This window comes from Penicillium subrubescens (genome assembly GCF_028828155.1).
Source record: "Penicillium subrubescens strain IBT 31985 chromosome Unknown utg000002l_segment0_segment0, whole genome shotgun sequence".
In the NCBI taxonomy this organism is placed as follows: domain Eukaryota; kingdom Fungi; phylum Ascomycota; class Eurotiomycetes; order Eurotiales; family Aspergillaceae; genus Penicillium; species Penicillium subrubescens.
Window position 1 is genome coordinate 7714150 of NW_026643152.1, and position 16091 is coordinate 7730240.

The 16091-nt window shown below is 51.2% G+C and overlaps 6 protein-coding genes across 6 annotated transcripts; 3 read left to right on the forward strand and 3 right to left on the reverse strand.

Annotated features, from left to right (window-relative positions):
• Positions 1-105: 105 nt before the first annotated feature.
• N7473_004111 (cellulase family protein) lies at positions 106-1464 on the reverse strand (the record flags this gene model as incomplete). The annotated part of the gene is made up of 2 exons (XM_057150051.1): positions 106-475; positions 536-1464. The coding sequence occupies 2 exons, from the start codon at positions 1462-1464 to the stop codon at positions 106-108; spliced, it is 1299 nt and encodes a 432-aa protein (XP_057013705.1).
• A 1551-nt stretch (positions 1465-3015) lies between these two features.
• On the forward strand, positions 3016-4194 carry N7473_004112 (glycoside hydrolase family 16 protein; the record flags this gene model as incomplete). The annotated part of the gene is made up of 3 exons (XM_057150052.1): positions 3016-3257; positions 3328-3784; positions 3853-4194. The coding sequence occupies 3 exons, from the start codon at positions 3016-3018 to the stop codon at positions 4192-4194; spliced, it is 1041 nt and encodes a 346-aa protein (XP_057013706.1).
• Positions 4195-4566: 372 nt separating this feature from the next.
• N7473_004113 (uncharacterized protein) lies at positions 4567-6894 on the reverse strand (the record flags this gene model as incomplete). The annotated part of the gene is made up of 1 exon (XM_057150053.1): positions 4567-6894. The coding sequence occupies one exon, from the start codon at positions 6892-6894 to the stop codon at positions 4567-4569; it is 2328 nt and encodes a 775-aa protein (XP_057013707.1).
• Positions 6895-8649: 1755 nt separating this feature from the next.
• On the reverse strand, positions 8650-10058 carry N7473_004114 (dTDP-4-dehydrorhamnose reductase family protein). The gene is made up of 4 exons (XM_057150054.1): positions 9836-10058; positions 9744-9763; positions 8954-9662; positions 8650-8880 (listed from the first exon to the last, which is right to left on the reverse strand). Exons 1-4 carry the CDS (start codon positions 10015-10017, stop codon positions 8850-8852), a joined length of 942 nt encoding a protein of 313 aa, XP_057013708.1. The 5' UTR covers positions 10018-10058; the 3' UTR covers positions 8650-8849.
• Positions 10059-11080: 1022 nt separating this feature from the next.
• Positions 11081-12773, forward strand: N7473_004115 (FAD-binding oxidoreductase; the record flags this gene model as incomplete). The annotated part of the gene is made up of 2 exons (XM_057150055.1): positions 11081-12679; positions 12741-12773. 2 exons carry the CDS (start codon positions 11081-11083, stop codon positions 12771-12773), a joined length of 1632 nt encoding a protein of 543 aa, XP_057013709.1.
• A 525-nt stretch (positions 12774-13298) lies between these two features.
• N7473_004116 (STE20 family serine/threonine-protein kinase) lies at positions 13299-15375 on the forward strand (the record flags this gene model as incomplete). Its single annotated transcript, XM_057150056.1, has 5 exons — positions 13299-13347; positions 13423-13490; positions 13558-13725; positions 13778-14379; positions 14433-15375. 5 exons carry the CDS (start codon positions 13299-13301, stop codon positions 15373-15375), a joined length of 1830 nt encoding a protein of 609 aa, XP_057013710.1.
• Positions 15376-16091: the final 716 nt, after the last annotated feature.

A 16091-nucleotide genomic window follows, 5' to 3' on the forward strand; every position in this document is an offset into this window, starting at 1 on the left:
GAAAAACACTACGGACGAGCACCTCGTCAAAGTTAGAAAATATCATCATTTCCACATTCGATTGCCTGCTGCCTGCTCCGTGGATTCTCATTCGATTTACAGCTCTCAGTCCTCGGCTGGCAATGCCTGTTTCCCGAGCCTTTGGAGGTCCTTCAACCGATAGTCCCTCCGGACACTGGACCAATCCCATTCATCCCCAACCAATCCATAACTCTCCCACTCTCCGGTGGCCTTGCGAGCATTTAGAGCCCAATACCCCCAACTCGCATCCACTGCTCGGAGATATTGCATCAAATGACACCAGTAGTTCTGGTCCCCTTCGCTGGGGGTATCAGGTGTGCCGAACTCACCTACCCAGACAGGGGCAATCTCCTCCGTCAACAAATACCCCCAGTTCTTCCACATCGTGGCTGCAAAGTCCTCATACGTTCTTCCCGAGAAGGGTTTCAAACTGCCCCAGCCAGACCACTTATAACTAAAGTAAGGTTAGCAGTAGTAAGGGACCTACCTCTTCCAACTTCGGACTTATACTCACACATGTGCCGAATATACTACCCGTCCCGGCACGCTGAGCTGCACAGGGCGCTTCCTCACCCCAGACAGGTCGTTTGCCGACGAGATTCCCTCCACAAACATGAGCCACTCCGGGTTCATCACTAATAGTCGCTCAGAGGCCTTTTCGGCGGCTTCCGCCCATTCACCCCAGTGCATCGTCCCCCAGAGTCCGCGCACTTCATTACGCAGATCCGCCCCCATCACCAGTGGATTCGAGATCAGTGGCGCCATCACCGTCTCCCAGTTGCGAATCCACTGCTCCTCCGTCTGCGAGACTGTACACAGCATGTCCGCGCCGAACCAGTCGTTCTTCCAGCTCAGATCGCATGGGTTGATCCCGCAACACCATGTCGCCTGCGTGATATGATTGTTGACAATCACTAATAGACCCGCAGCCGTGAGGCTCTCAACCACGGCATGGAACACATCAAGTGCACGCACCGAGGTAGGACCACCTGCATGACTGCTATTGCTGAAAAGATCCAGGTTCGCAGCGATAACACTCGGCTCGATGACCGGGTTATTCATGACGATCTCATCCGCGTACGGAAGCCGCACACTGTTGAACCCCAGATCCCGAATCAACGCCGCGATCGCATCCCGATGCTGTACCTCCAGTCCACCGGGGACAAAGTCGGTATCACTAGCGCCGTACCAGTTCAGACTGGCGAGTTTGAGAGGGATGCCCTTGGCGTCGAAGATATGCCGACCCTTTGCGTGGAAGGGTGGCGTGAAGTTGAGCGTTGCGGGCGTGGAATGGATAACACTGGTCGCCGTGATAGGAGGCATAGTATCCATCTCGTCTCCATCCCATTTCCACAGTGTCAGTTGGACGAGCACCACGATTGTGGCGGCCAGCACCAAGGATGCCCGACGGTTCCGTCGGATCCAGTGGATGAGTGCGAGCATTATAGGATGCTGGTACACATTTAGTGTACGCGGTCAAGGGTGGTAACTGTAAACTGTTTCGTAGATGATATAGATATTTTTAGTAGAGATTGTAGATGGAATTGAATGGGTTATTGCAAGTAATGGCGATGAATTTGTAGAATTCCTCGTCTGCGAGGCGACATCCGGCTGGCCCGCGCTGACCTTGTGGGATCCCATTCGGCCATTCGGATTCGGCCAATGATGCAGCCGAAAGGCTCGGCGGAGTTTGATACATCCCGATTTCTCGATTTGATGGCGACGTGTCGTATTCATAGAGAGACACTTGGCTGAATGTTTTGTAAATTGAGATGCCTGGACTTGGAGGTTGGAGATTTTGTAGATTTTGAGTGTTTTAGACTGTACATTAGGTTTTGCCTCGATGGGTGTGACCTAGCTCGTTCATTAGAGTAGGATCAGATATTATCTCAGTCTGCTAGTGTTTCAACAAACGGATCCTTCAAGCTAAATCTATCAAATATCTCGTAATAACTGTATCCTGACTTGATGTCTGCCTAGATGCCAAGATCGGAAGTCTGTTGGAGAGGATACAAAGGACAGATTGTCAGGATTGAACGGCGGAACTTTGCCGCGTGGTGGATAGATATACTCATTTCGGGCTACATCGTCTTGGCCAGAGTTGGATCCCGAGATTAAGCCACGTGAAACATGTACGACTTGCATTCTTGCAGAACTCCTTTTAAAGACCTACTTATCCTTCTTCAGGCAGACGCCACCTCTTAGATTTATGTTGATGAGGAGCCATAAGGCAGAAATATGGTCAATTAGCACAAAAGAAGCTCGTTCGTGGCCAAACCATTGATATGAAGACCGGCACTTCTCTAAATCGGGTATCATTCGACGGATATCTCAGTGTCTAAATTATCAAGAACTAACACAGCTCCAAATGCTGAAGGACAGGTGTCGCCGAACGACGCAGATGATTGACTAGAATTGAGAGTCTTAATGATAGCTAGAGGATAAAAGAGCCATGCTCATTCAAAACGGCTAAAGATAAGCTTTCTGGCGAGTGAAATGTTCAATACTGAGGAGAACTACCCTGCCATTCAATGCCAGATCAAAGTAGATAGAACGAACTGAGCATAAACCCGGATTCATTTCACTAGCCATTCTTAGGTCATTATCATACCGGGGCTGTCTATCAGAATATACAAGAGTTTGATAGCCCTACAGTAAATAGGCTGTCCGCTATACAAGGGAAGTCCGTACAATCATCCAAAACTGTCCAAATCGGGCGTCGGCGCATCATCTAGCAACCCCTAAACCCAAATCAGTACGCACATTCATGATATCAGTATCGCGTCTTTCGATTTAAATTCGAGAAGAGTTTTTTGTCGCACAAACTTTTACATTCAATACTCTCTTTTGAAAAGCCCAGCTTCTGAATTCTTATTGATCTCTCAATTTTTCGCCGTTTAGTTCTACTGAAGGAACCAACGATCTAAAATACGCTTTGGATAGCCAACAAAGATTCGTTTAGCTCTTTTTGTGTGTGATATATCCAAATTTACCATGAAGCAGCCATATTCACCCCGCAGCTGGTCTCTGCGCAAAAAGCCAATTGCTTCCCCCGAGTTACTCGTTGGCACAGCAATTCTAGCAGTCCTCTTCAACCTCATCCAAGGCGCCAAAGCACAAGCATACCCCGACTATTCCTCCATCAGATACCAGTTACTTGACTCTTACGGGGGTCCTTCGTTCTTCGATCAATTCAACTACTTTTCAGGCGATGATCCAACAGATGGTTATGTAACGTATAACCACCCTCCACCCTCCACCCTCTTCCAAAACCATGTACCAACATCAATTAATCATCTACACTAGCTACGTAAACCGAGGAACCGCCCAATCCCTCAACCTCACCTCCGCAACAGATACAACAGCAACCCTCCGCGTAGACGCCTCAACCCCCAACCCCTCCGGCGGCCGCAACTCCGTCCGCGTCGAATCAAAAAACACATACAACTCCGGCCTCTTCATCTTCGACATCATCCACACACCCTACGGCTGCGGGACATGGCCAGCACTCTGGCTCACAGATGGCCCCAACTGGCCGAATAATGGGGAAATAGATATCCTCGAGTCTCATAACCATGGTTCCCATGGTAATGAAATGTCCCTGCATACGACGGGTGGGTGTAGTATGGATGGTGGGGAGAGGAGACAGAGTGGGACGAGCTTGGAGGGGAATTGTGATATTGGGAGTGATGGGAATGCTGGGTGTGGTGTTACGGGGGATCTGGGGACTTATGGGGTTGGGTTTAATGGGGGTGGTGGTGGGGTGAGTTTATATCATCTCTTACACTATATCTGTTTCTATTCAAGTGTTTATGCTTACTTGATTTACAGGTGTATGCGTTGGAACTCCGTGACGCAGGCATTCGGATCTGGAATTTCCCTCGTGCCTCGATTCCATCGGATATCAACGATGGATCATCTCCGGATCCTTCGTCCTGGGGAATACCGTTGGCCGATTTCCCCAGTACAAACTGTGATATTGGGTCTCATTTCCGGAATCTGAATATCGTGGCTAATATTGATCTTTGTGGAGAGTTGGCGGGGACTTCGACTCATTATACTCAAATGTATAATTGTCCGGGATCGTGCACTGATTTCGTGGCGAATAACCCGTCGCAATTCGAGGATGCGTATTGGGAGTTTGGTGGGATCAGGGTTTATCAGGCTTCTTGAGAGACGAAGGGTTTTGCTGGATGCTTTGTAGATTTAGGGAAGATTAGTTGCTTGTTGCTGTGCTTCTGTGGGCTTGAACGTTTAGCTATATTGCCATGTCTTGTTTCTTATCTGATTGTTAAAAGAGAGATGGTACTTTCACGAACTGATTGAATTCTCAGTAGTCATTGGGTATCTTAACATTTAACCATACATTCAAGCACGAACGTCCAATTCTCGAGGGGAGAGCCTGGAAGACTTGGACATTCCACTTCATACTCGACAGCGAACCAGTTGTAAAATCTCCCTTGAAGTCATTGATACACACACTGGGTTCTCACACATACAAAACCTCCAGAAAAATCATGTCGTCATACAAAGTCATCCATTCACTCACAGCTTGCGCAGCAGACTGCCTTCCGCAAAGGGGTTCTCGTCCGACATGTCGAGCAACGGGCGGGTTGCGTTACGGTCACCCGTCGCAACCCCATGTCCCCCGATTGCTGCTCTGCTCTGGCCCGGGTAGCTACCCATATTACGACTCGATGCCGCCAACAGACTATTCGCCACGAATGGGCCTTCAGGCGACGTCGGGCTGGCTCCGGCCGAACTGGCGCCTGCGTAGTGAACCGGTGCCGAGACCTGTCGCCCACTCCGCCCACTCCGCATGGTATTCGAGCGGTACCGGCTCTGCGGAGGGACTTCGGCAGGCGGGCGTCGCCAGGATGTGGCTGGGGGAACATTCACCTTGCCAGGGGTCAGTTCGGGACCGGTAGCTGCATCGATCAGCTGCCGTCCAGGTTCGATATGGACGCCACGACCTTTGCGAGAGTGCTGGGGTGGTTCCACGAAGACCGGGGTCAAATCCACCAACGGCTTCTGCTGCTGGTTGAGGGACATTGTACGTCCCAGTTGGGCGGCAGTATCGGCTTGGGTGAGTGTGTTGGTGCGGCTACTCGGCTGTGCAATTGGTGAATACACGGGGCTTGCAGATACGAGACCCTGAGCGGCAAACGGATCTTGCTTTGCTCGCTTTTCTCTTTCTTCCCGCTCACGCATCGCCTGCTGTCGCTGGGTATACGTTCTACCCAATAGGCTGGATGAGTTAAAGACACCATCAGCCGGGTCTTCGGAGGGGGACCAGTCTTGACGTGTACGTGTCTGATGTTGGCTCGTGTTGGTATCGATGGCGAGGGTCTTTGGGAATGAGCTTGGAGGGGGCCTGTGCTCGCGAGTCGTCTTCCTGCGTGGGACGCTTTCTTTCCGGGTATGCTCAATAGAGCGGCGTGTAGGCTCTGGCTCACTGTTCTGACGGTCCAACGATCGAGGTTTCTCGGAAGATGCATCTCTCTGGGGGATCATCCTGGTTGCAGATTGCACCAGCGAAGCCTTGCGATCCACCTCATCGGCTGGTTTGACTGGATTTGCAGCACCCACTTTATTCACCAAGTACCAGCTTCGCCAGCTCTGAACAGCCTTGTGCCACTTATCAGCCACTGCACGGTCATTGGTACTGAAAAAGTGCACAAATTTGTCAGTTGACAGAAACATGGACGACTTCTGCTGACTCTTGATTGCAAGGCAGATTTTCTTAGGGGGCTTGATTTCTTTTGCAGATGATCGAGCGCTTGGGGAGTATATGTCAAAGTCTGAGATGTGGCAGATGTTGGTGGTATCTTTCAAGTTCTCTTTCTTGGAGATTGTCACTTGTCCATCAGCTCGGAGAGTGACATATCGCTTGTCCCACTTGCGAGGTCGATGAGAGTAGTAGCAGTAGACTGTAGTCTCGCTAGGTTTTTCAACAGGAACGCTTTGCGCTTCAAGCTGGGCGATGGCCTCTATACTAGAAGGCGGTACGATAATGAGGCTACCATCGGTATCCAACGCCCAGGAGTTCATGACATCTCGGATACGTTCATACTGGCGCAAAGGTCGCTCCAGCCCAATCTGTTGGAAGGACTCGATCACAATGAAGGTGTCCGGTTCAATGTCGCGAGAGATTTGTTGAGCAGCGGCCTGCAGCATATCTTGCACCTGGGTGACTGGAGTCACGGGCAACCGTGCGCTGGCATCGCCAAACTTGACAAGCACGAAACGCTCACCCGCATTGACAGCAGAGACTGGCGCATCAGTGCCAGGCACAATACCGCCACCTCCAATCCCAATGTAGTTGGGCTTCGCAGATCCTGAGTTGGGGGAATCTTTGGTGAGGTCTTGGGACAGTTTTGACTTGGAGAGGCCGACCTTTTGTAAAAGAGACTTGCGGTTAGTATCACTAGAGGAGGGTGGGGTGTCCGCTTTGTGTCGGCCGGACTGGACCGGCCGCGATGATGTCGTCGAGGGTTGATCTTTGTGAAGCGCTTTCCTCGGTTTAACTTCCTTCGTCGCCTTTGCAGTCCGTGATGAGACTACTGGAACGGGAGCAGCGCCTGTCAACTGCGCCATTGCATTTAACCTGTGTTGTTCTCTTGCCTTCTCTTCCTCCAGCCCTAACACTGGCTTGGCACTGCTTGGCAGAACAGGCGCACAGTCAACTTTGCGATGAACCGGAAGCGCGGGGGTTGGAGGTGCTGCTGAGTCGGTACAGGCTGGAGGTCGATTGCGCCGGTATCGAGACATGCTCCTGGCAATCGAGGGATTTTGCTGACTTGCGGCATTTGCCGCTGCAGTGGCTGGGCGCATACTTGTTTCGGTCTTGTCGTCGCGCTGACGATCCACCATGGTTCGATCTTATGAAAATACGGAGAGGTCTTGAGGACACCTGCTGCCCTGGCGCATCCGCTGTGCACTGTGCTATGGCTGTCTCTTGGAGAGACGACGAGGAATAAAGGAAAATTGTGCGTGGCATACAACCCAGAAAACCTGATTCACGGGTTTAGAGTCCGAGTCCGAGTCAAATCCCTATCGCTTTGCGCTTTGCGATCGCAAGTCACATTCTGGGGTAAAACTGGAGACCAGAGGTGTCAGTGCGCACTTCCACGAATGATGAGACAGCCAACACACACTTGCGCACAAGTGAAAATCAAAGATCGAAGAAGTGCGACGCGCGGGGGTCTTTGTGCGAAGGGACAGAGAGAGAAAAAGCAAAGGGAGAGAGGGTGGGTATGTGCAAGGGCGCCACGGCATGAGGCTGGAGTCGAATGCGACAGCTTCGACCACCGACCTCTAGCGAACAAACCGCCAGGTTCGCAATGGATCTATTGCTTCTTGGAGGAAAAGTGCGAGTGCCGATCAAAAAAGCAGACTGGGGATTGGGCTGGTGTACTGAAAGGACGCGTGGGCGCGTCTGCGGCGCGAGATCGAACCAATTGTACTTACCTAAGTACAAGCTGAAGTGCGTGGATGTGGAAATTGAGAGTGCGCAAGCCGAGCGTGGGTGTTGTTGGCACAGTTAAAGGAAAGGAATGAACTTCTTCGTGTGGCTGGGCCAGAAAGACGTTTCCGGGTTGTGACATTCTCCAAGGCGATCGGCGGAGACTATTGGCAATATTCCCTTGGGCCTACTCGCAGTTCTGAAACTCTACTCTGACGACGAGGATGTCTTGGTCCCTGAATCTAGTGACCGAGCAGGACTAGTGTTGTCGCACAATGCCTTGGTTTTGAGAAAACACCGGACGACATTGGGGGGCGAGGATCTGGAGTTCTGGACCTCCCCGAAAGGGCTCCACTACCTACAATTGACTGATCCGCAGTGGACGCCCTGGAATTCAAGGTCCACTCAGGGCGGGCTAGAGAGTTGGGGATACGAGAATCAGCCTATTCTCGTTAATGGCCCGTCATGAAGTCCCTGTAAGCTCTGTCCAACAGGTGGGCCCTGAAAATGAGACGATCTCTGAGCTCTCATCGAGTCTGCAAGTATCATCCGATGGGGGCTTCTCGCATGCTGCCAAGGACTGGTCTGCCAACTTTGACGCCCGGCCTTCTCCACAGTTGCTGGTGTCGGTTATTCACCGGTCAAAAGAATTGATACAGCAGATTGACCATATCTTCGATCATGGCTGCCGAAACACTTTCAGCAGGGTTTAATTATCCAGGGCAGAATACAGATGTCGGCCCATATCGACTTGTCCAACAGGTCAACACATCGCCGCTATACTTCCACTTTTCTCCTTTGAGACTCTTGAAGCACACAGAGCTTCTCGGTGGGTAAGATAGTCCACGTCTTCATAATGCCGCCAGGGCGATCGACCGAATGATATTCGAACCTCTTCTAGGAGATTGAAGCCAACCAAGTCCCATCGTGGGAGTCTTGTTGTCAGTGCAGATCCGACTGTTTAACAAACTGGTATAGTGGGGTTTCATAAGATTGAAACTATGACCAAAGTTCAGAATCATCTTATCAGTTACAAGTCGAATGATAGACTCAAGAATAATACCTAAGCTGTCTGGAAAGACGATTGAAATGACCTCTAGAAAGACCTTTCAAAAACCAAGAAGTGGAAGCATATCTATTAGGGGGTCTCTCTGGTCTCTAGACTCAGGCTTTTGAACTACCACTGTAAAAGGAATATTGACGTCCATGGCCATTTCAGATGAGCGGTATGTAGTCGATTTGGTTTTTTAACTCTACGAGGAATGGCGTGGCACAAGGTCCCAAATTAGCTGCTTTCTACATAGCCACAGCTGAGAGTCTGATATATCGCCATTGGTTCCTTCGTCTAGATCAATGGTTTTTCTCAGTGTCGGACCGCGCCCAATTCCCTCCGCCTGAAACAAGCCAAAATTAGCATGGGCCACCAAACGAACAACGTAAAATATTCTAATCGGTCAAATCACTCACCACCAGGCAATAAAGTCCATGGTTCTCACATCGATGCCCAAATCCACCAGCGCCTTGGTAGACAAATGCGTGTCGTAGGGCCGCTGCACACCTCCAGGTTCATTACCCTGCTTGTTGCGGATCATTCCAGGCAGGGACCAGCCCTGCACCTCGGCCAGTTTCTCGCAAATCTCATACTTGGTCATACGATCCTCGGAGCTGAATTGCAGAATATGCGGTAGCTCCTTGATGTGGTCCTTCTGCTTCAGATACTTAATGACGATATCACGGACCACGCGGGACACATCTTCAGTGTTGGTGGGATACCGCTGGGCCCAATCGTCCATCTTAACACCGGCATTCTCATCCTGTGCGTTCTTGACGGCGTCGAAGAGAACGTTGACTGCACTCTCCGAGTTTGACTTCGCGGTACCGTACAACACCGGCACGCGCAGGACCACGCCCAGTCCCGACTCCTTGGTAGCCTCGAGGACGGCCAATTCACCGTCGCGCTTCAATTGGCCATAGATATTTGGAGGTTCGGGGGTAGCATCGGCTTCGTAGGGAGCTTCGCCCTCCTTTCCAGAGAATACGTAGTCGGTCGAAATGTAAACGAGGAATGCCCCGCGAGTTTGGCATTCTTCAGCCAGGGCACGAGTAGCCTCAACATTGACCTTGCGCGCTTGCTCGGGGTTCTTCTCACACAGGTCTGGGAATCGGTTTGCCGCGCCTGCGTGTCGCCCGCGTTAGCTTGAAGCCTGGGAAACCATGGAAGTTTCGATTCGGAGGGATCAATTGGTAGATAGCTTACTGTGAATGACAATCTGAGGCCTGTAACGAGCAAGTCGCCATCAGCAATTGGATTTTTAGGTACTAAGATAACAACCGAGTCCGGGAACTTACTTGACCTCATTCAGGAGAGCCTTGATATCCTCTGCCTTCTCCAGGTCCGCCTTGAGGATGGTTGGAGGGGCAGCACGAGTGAGTCCCTGCCCGACCACGAGGACTCCCGAGCGCTGGAAGGTGGTGAATAGCTGGCGCCCAAGGAGGCCAGTGGCTCCAGTAACTAGAACCGTGGAAGTCATTTTATCGGAAATGTGAAGAAAGGAGTGAAAGTTCAAAGCTCAAAGCTCTCTGGTGAGAATTTGGAGCTCCCCGCTTGTAGGAAGGGGCCGGCGGGACATGACGTAGCTGACTCTCGCGTGGTTCAGGTTTCACGGTTCAACTACCAAATCTTTTTTGTTTATTGATATTGTAGTTCTTTGAATGGGTTTTTAGGTTTTCAATAATTCTTTCGGAGATTGTCAATGTTTCCATCATTGCTCATCTCGAATACTTGACGCACCTACCTCTGTGGCGTCCCCGATGATATATTTTGACAAGGACACTACCCAGAAATTAGCCTAATTTAAGGTTACAGACTCATCTTCCCAGAGCCGATCCGTCCCAAGCGTCTCAAGCTTAAATGTCAGTCAAGATAAAATTGATTGATAGTACATTGAGGTTCTCGAGTAATAAGATACCACCGACTCTAGTTTGACATAGACTCTCAGCCATCTGAACAATTGCTCCGCACCTATTCAAGGTAGAGCTGCAAGGGCTTTGAACCAAGTCCATGGTACCTAATGGCTCGTGACCAACCACTTTTCCTAGAGCTCAGTGATCGCAACTTATTATTTAGCTGCTGCCACCACAATTTTTTCTCCAGGTCGTCCGTCATACGCCCAATTCAAACTGTAAAATCGAGAGTACCCTTGCTTGATGGTCGCATTCCAGGAGAATCGCTTGATGAAAACGGCAAAGACCGAAAACATGCCCAATGAAGGCACTCTTATTAACTTCTACTCCCATGAGTAAACTATAGCAGTTATTTGGATCGTGCTTGTATATTTTATTTAGTTAGATTCTGTGTGCTCGCTTGTACTGGTTAGATTGGCTGCAAGAAAGATAGCGCCGAGAATCACCGAGGGCGTACATCGGAGAAAAATCCGAGTCCTGTCAATGGCGCAATGGTCCTCCATCGGGGGGAGATCGGAGGCGGGATCTCCACTCTTCAATTGACCGGTGTAATCCACCCCAAAATTTATCCTGGTGCTCATTCTTGCTCCTCTAACACCTCGTCTCCTCTCCCATCTCCCTCTCCACGCCATGTCTGGTGCTCGGAACCTCTCAAACGCCTTGCGGCGGGCACGCGTGCCTCGTCCTCGCATCATTGTCCGACCCGCCCTCGTGCAATCACCAGCTACAGCTGCTATCCGCACCTTCAGCGTGAGCTCCACTGCTCGCGCCGACAAGACGATCAAGTACACTAGCGACGCATACCCCAATGTCAAGCGCAACCCCAACTTTGCGGAGGTCACCGCCGACGACGTGGCCTTTTTCAAGGAGCTCTTGGGCTCCCAGTCCGCCATTGTGGACGGTGTTACCACCGATGCGACAGATGACATCGAGCCCTTCAACAGCGACTGGATGCGCAAGTATCGCGGTCACACGCGTTTGGTTCTGAAGCCCCAGAGCACGGAAGAGGTTAGCAAGGTGCTGAAATACTGTAATGAGCGGAAGTTGGCGGTGGTGCCACAGGGTGGAAATACTGGCCTGGTTGGTGGCTCGGTCCCTGTCTTTGACGAGATCGTGATCAATACCTCTCGCATGAACCAGATCCGGTCATTTGACGAGGCTTCCGGTGTGCTGGTTGCTGATGCCGGTGTGATTCTGGAGGTCGCAGACCAGTACCTTGCGGAGCGCAACCACCTGTTCCCTCTGGACCTGGGTGCCAAGGGATCTTGCCACATTGGAGGAAACGTTGCGACTAACGCTGGTGGTCTGCGACTGCTGCGCTATGGCTCTCTTCATGGAACGGTGTTGGGTCTTGAGGCAGTCCTGCCGGACGGGACTATCGTTGACTCGCTGTCTACTTTGCGCAAGAACAACACGGGCTACGATCTGAAGCAGCTTTTCATTGGCGCCGAAGGAACTATTGGTCTGATCACCAAGGTTGCTATCATCTGTCCCCCGCGGCCCAAGGCTGTAAACGTCGCCTACTTTGGATTGGAGAGCTTCGAACAGGTGCAGCAGGCCTACCGGGAGGCTAAGGGTCAACTTTCGGAGATTCTCTCCGCCTTCGAGCTGATGGACGGCCGCAGTCAGCGCTTGGTGCACGATTCCACCGGTAACAAGTACCCTCTGGAGGGCGAGTACCCCTTCTACTGTCTGGTTGAGACTAGCGGTTCCAATGCGGAACACGACATGGAGAAGCTCGAGTCATTCCTAGAGCACGTTCTAGGCGAGGGCATCGTCGCTGACGGTGTCTTGGCTCAGGATGAGACACAGTTCCAGGCCATCTGGCGCTGGCGTGAGGGTATCACCGAGGCTCTGAGCCACTTGGGTGGTACTTACAAGTACGATGTGTCGATCCCGCTGCCTGAGCTGTACCAGCTTGTGGAGGATTGCAAGCAGCGGCTGACCGAGAAGGGATTCGTGGGTGACGACGACTCCTTCCCTGTTCGTGCTGTTGTTGGCTATGGCCACATGGGTGACTCTAACCTGCACCTGAATGTGGCCGTGCGCCAGTATAACAAGGAGGTTGAGAAGGCTATTGAGCCCTGGGTGTACGAGTGGATTCAGAAGCGTCAGGGCAGTATTAGTGCCGAGCATGGCTTGGGTATTGCTAAGCGGGAGTTCATCGGATACAGCCAGAACGAGACGATGGTTAAGCTGATGAAGCAGTTGAAGGCCCTCTACGATCCGGTCAGTATTAATCATTCCTTTCCTAAGCTTGTGATACGAGTGAATTACTAACTTTCTACAGAACGGCATCATGAACCCGTACAAGTACATCTAGGGATGACCCGAAAAAGTTGTGTGGGGTAGTCGTGTATAAGAAATATATCCTTTTTTTATTCCCTCAAATCGAGTGATTTATTGCATATAATTCATCCCTACTTACGTGCGGAGTAAACTTTTCAAACCCATCCTTCCTCCTTCCCTGAGGTTTAAATGCGGGCACATGTGGCGCAGTTCCATCCAGTGACTGGAGTTGTCCCTTGCATTTCACATCATTCCCGATCCGGTTAGTCTTGTTCCCCACTTTCTTGCCTCAGGCACTCTGGTTGCCATGCGAAACGCTACTGTTGTTTGGACGATTATCGTTAGCTCAATTCGATGCTCCACCCCTTTAGCTGCCCGACTCTTCCTCTCTTTTTGAACTCTCGTTGCGGCGAAACCTTAGAGCTGCTTCCAACACGGCTTACGGCTGAACCCAAAGCTCGCCATTTTTTCGCGTCCCCTGGATGAGCATCGTCATATTCGTCGCAGCCCTGTCCGACCGGAGTCGTTAGTTGGGTCCGATCCGATCATTTGCGCAACCATGGCGGAAGATATGGCGAACCGTTACCAGGTGATGGAGGAATTGGGAAGTGAGTCGGAAATTCTTCCCCCGGAGACCCTGTAAATGGGAAGCGCTGACCGATTTTCTCCTTCTTTGTTCACAGGTGGCAGCTTTGGCACCGTTTACAAGGCCATTGATAAACATACCGGCGAGATTGTCGCTGTCAAACATGTACGCTCCCGATCAGCCCGGAGTCGCCGATTGGGGCCCCCCGATTGACCTTTGTCTACCCCTATAGATCGATCTTGAGTCCAGTGAGGATGATATCCAGGAGATTCAACAAGAGATTTCCGTCCTGGCTACTTGCGCCAGTGCGTTTGTTACACAATACAAAGCCAGTTTCTTGAAGGGGCATAAGCTTTGGATTGTTATGGAATATTTGGGTGGCGGATCATGCCTGGACCTGGTACGTGGAATATCTGTGCTTGGTCGAGTCCTAATCGCTAACAAAGTTGCAGTTGAAACCAGGGGTTTTCAACGAAGCACATGTCGCCATTGTCTGTCAACAGCTACTACAAGGTCTCGAGTACCTGCACGCCGAAGGAAAGATTCACCGTGATGTCAAGGCTGCGAACGTCTTGCTCTCGAATACGGGAAAGGTCAAGCTGGCAGACTTCGGTGTGGCTGCGCAGCTGGTCAACATCAAGTCCCAGCGCAACACCTTCGTGGGGACTCCTTTCTGGATGGCGCCGGAAGTAATCCAGCAGGCTGGTTACGACTTCAAGGCAGATATCTGGTCACTGGGTATCACTGCGATTGAAATGATCAATGGCGAGCCACCGCATGCTAGCACACATCCCATGAAGGTCTTGTTCCTTATCCCGAAGCAGCCTGCGCCTCGCCTCGAGGGTAATGATTACAGCAACACCTTCAAGGACTTTGTTGCACTTTGCCTGACCAAAGACCCGGATCGTCGGCCGAGCGCAAAGGAGTTGCTGCGACACAAGTTCATTCGAAATGCTGGAAAGACCGAGGCACTGCAGGAGTTGATTCAACGCAAGCAGGAGTGGGACGCTGGTCGAGGAGTCTGCAAAGACGTGAAGTACTACGCGGAGTCACTGTAAGAAGGCCTATTCACCGCATATTGATACATTACTAACAATTAATCCCTAGCAACACTCTGACGAAGCCACCTCCTCCCGAGGATGACGAGGACTGGGTCTTTGACACCGTGAAAGCGCCGACCATGTGGGTGCCCAAGGGCAAAGACTGGTCCACGCTTGACGAGGAGGAGGATGATTGCGATCCGGCCGAGCTCTTACAAGACATGCACATTTCTCAAGAACCCCCAGCACCTCCCAAGCACCAGGTCAATCCGGCTATCCAAGCTAACTCGACTGTCCGACGTACACCAACAGTCGAACGATCGGCCGAGCGATCTCCTTCTATCCGGCGCGCCAACACAAAACGCCGTTCCAGTGGTGTGAAGCAGCCTCTAGGTCTTGACTTGAGCTTTGGCAATAGCCCTTCCACTGTTCGCCAATTCCGTCGAGTATCAGACAAGGTCCCGACTGAATCTACAACCCCCAAGGTTCCACCCGGTTTCGATGAGAACACCAGCCCCAAGCCATTCTCGTCTTCTGAGTCAACTAGCAAAGAGGCTCAATTGGGGCGGCGTGCATACAGCAGGGCCGTCGGCATGTCCTGCCAGGAAGTCCTCGCCAATACTGGAGACGGCGAAAAACGAGAGGCCATCTCCCGACTGGCCGAGGCCTGGAGCGATCTGGAGATGGTCGATCCAGAGGGTCTCTACCATATTATCCGAACCATGAACGAACGACTCCAAGCCGATCCCCGCCTCTCCTCCTTGATTCCCGCACCCCCCGCCCAACCTGACTCTCCCGGCCGCCCTCGCTTGGTGCTGGCCCAAAACAACCCCCACCTCAAGAGCCACCGTCGCCGACAGTCGACGCATGTGGTCGACCCACTACCCCAGTCTCCACCTCGCTCAAGCATGCCCGGTCAAAATGTCCCTGGCATGGAACACACCAAACAACTGTCCGATGTACTCTACCAGCGTTGGGCAGAGGGACTCCGCAACCGATGGGGAATCTAAACCCTAGCTTTCCCCACAAAACGCAATTTTTCCTTCCCCTGCCTTGTCTTGCATCTCCATTGCTCCTCAGATGGGAGCCTTGTTTACATTCGTTGTATAGAGTCATTTTGGCGTTTTTGATTTCTGTTTCTATAACCCCCCTTGCGATCGTTCATATTCCCTTTTTCCGAGCTTGCCGCTGGCCTTTGCATCCTTGGTGTCCGTTCTTTGTACTTTTTGATGACCCGCTTTTCTTGATCTCTCAGCGGGATAGGCCTGGCCTGGAGTTTTGTATGACCACGAATCTGGTGTAATATGTCTTGAGTTGTTACTGTCCTGTGTTTTTGTTCGGTTATTCCTTGTTTACTTTTTTTGGTCCCTTTTGCACGTCCGACAGAATTGTGTGCTGGGTCTGGTGTTTTACCAGAGTCCTTGTGTTTATTTTGCTCTTCTTCATAGATAGCTTTTTTGTTGTGGTGTTGTTATTTAGGTGTATTATTCTTCCCATGTCGGCGCCCCCCTGCTTCCCTTGTATTAATTGTGGTGGGAGTAAGGGGTATGTATACCTGCACGGAAATTGTCTCTGCGATCTCCGAGTATTTAGACGCTGCAATATATAATCTGATTGGACTATACTTTCTGTTTGTTGGCACGAGGGGATTCGATTGAGATTTTGGATAGAGTTTCTCGTGCATGGTGCATAAACTATACTTTGTCATTTAATCTGTGTTGTATAT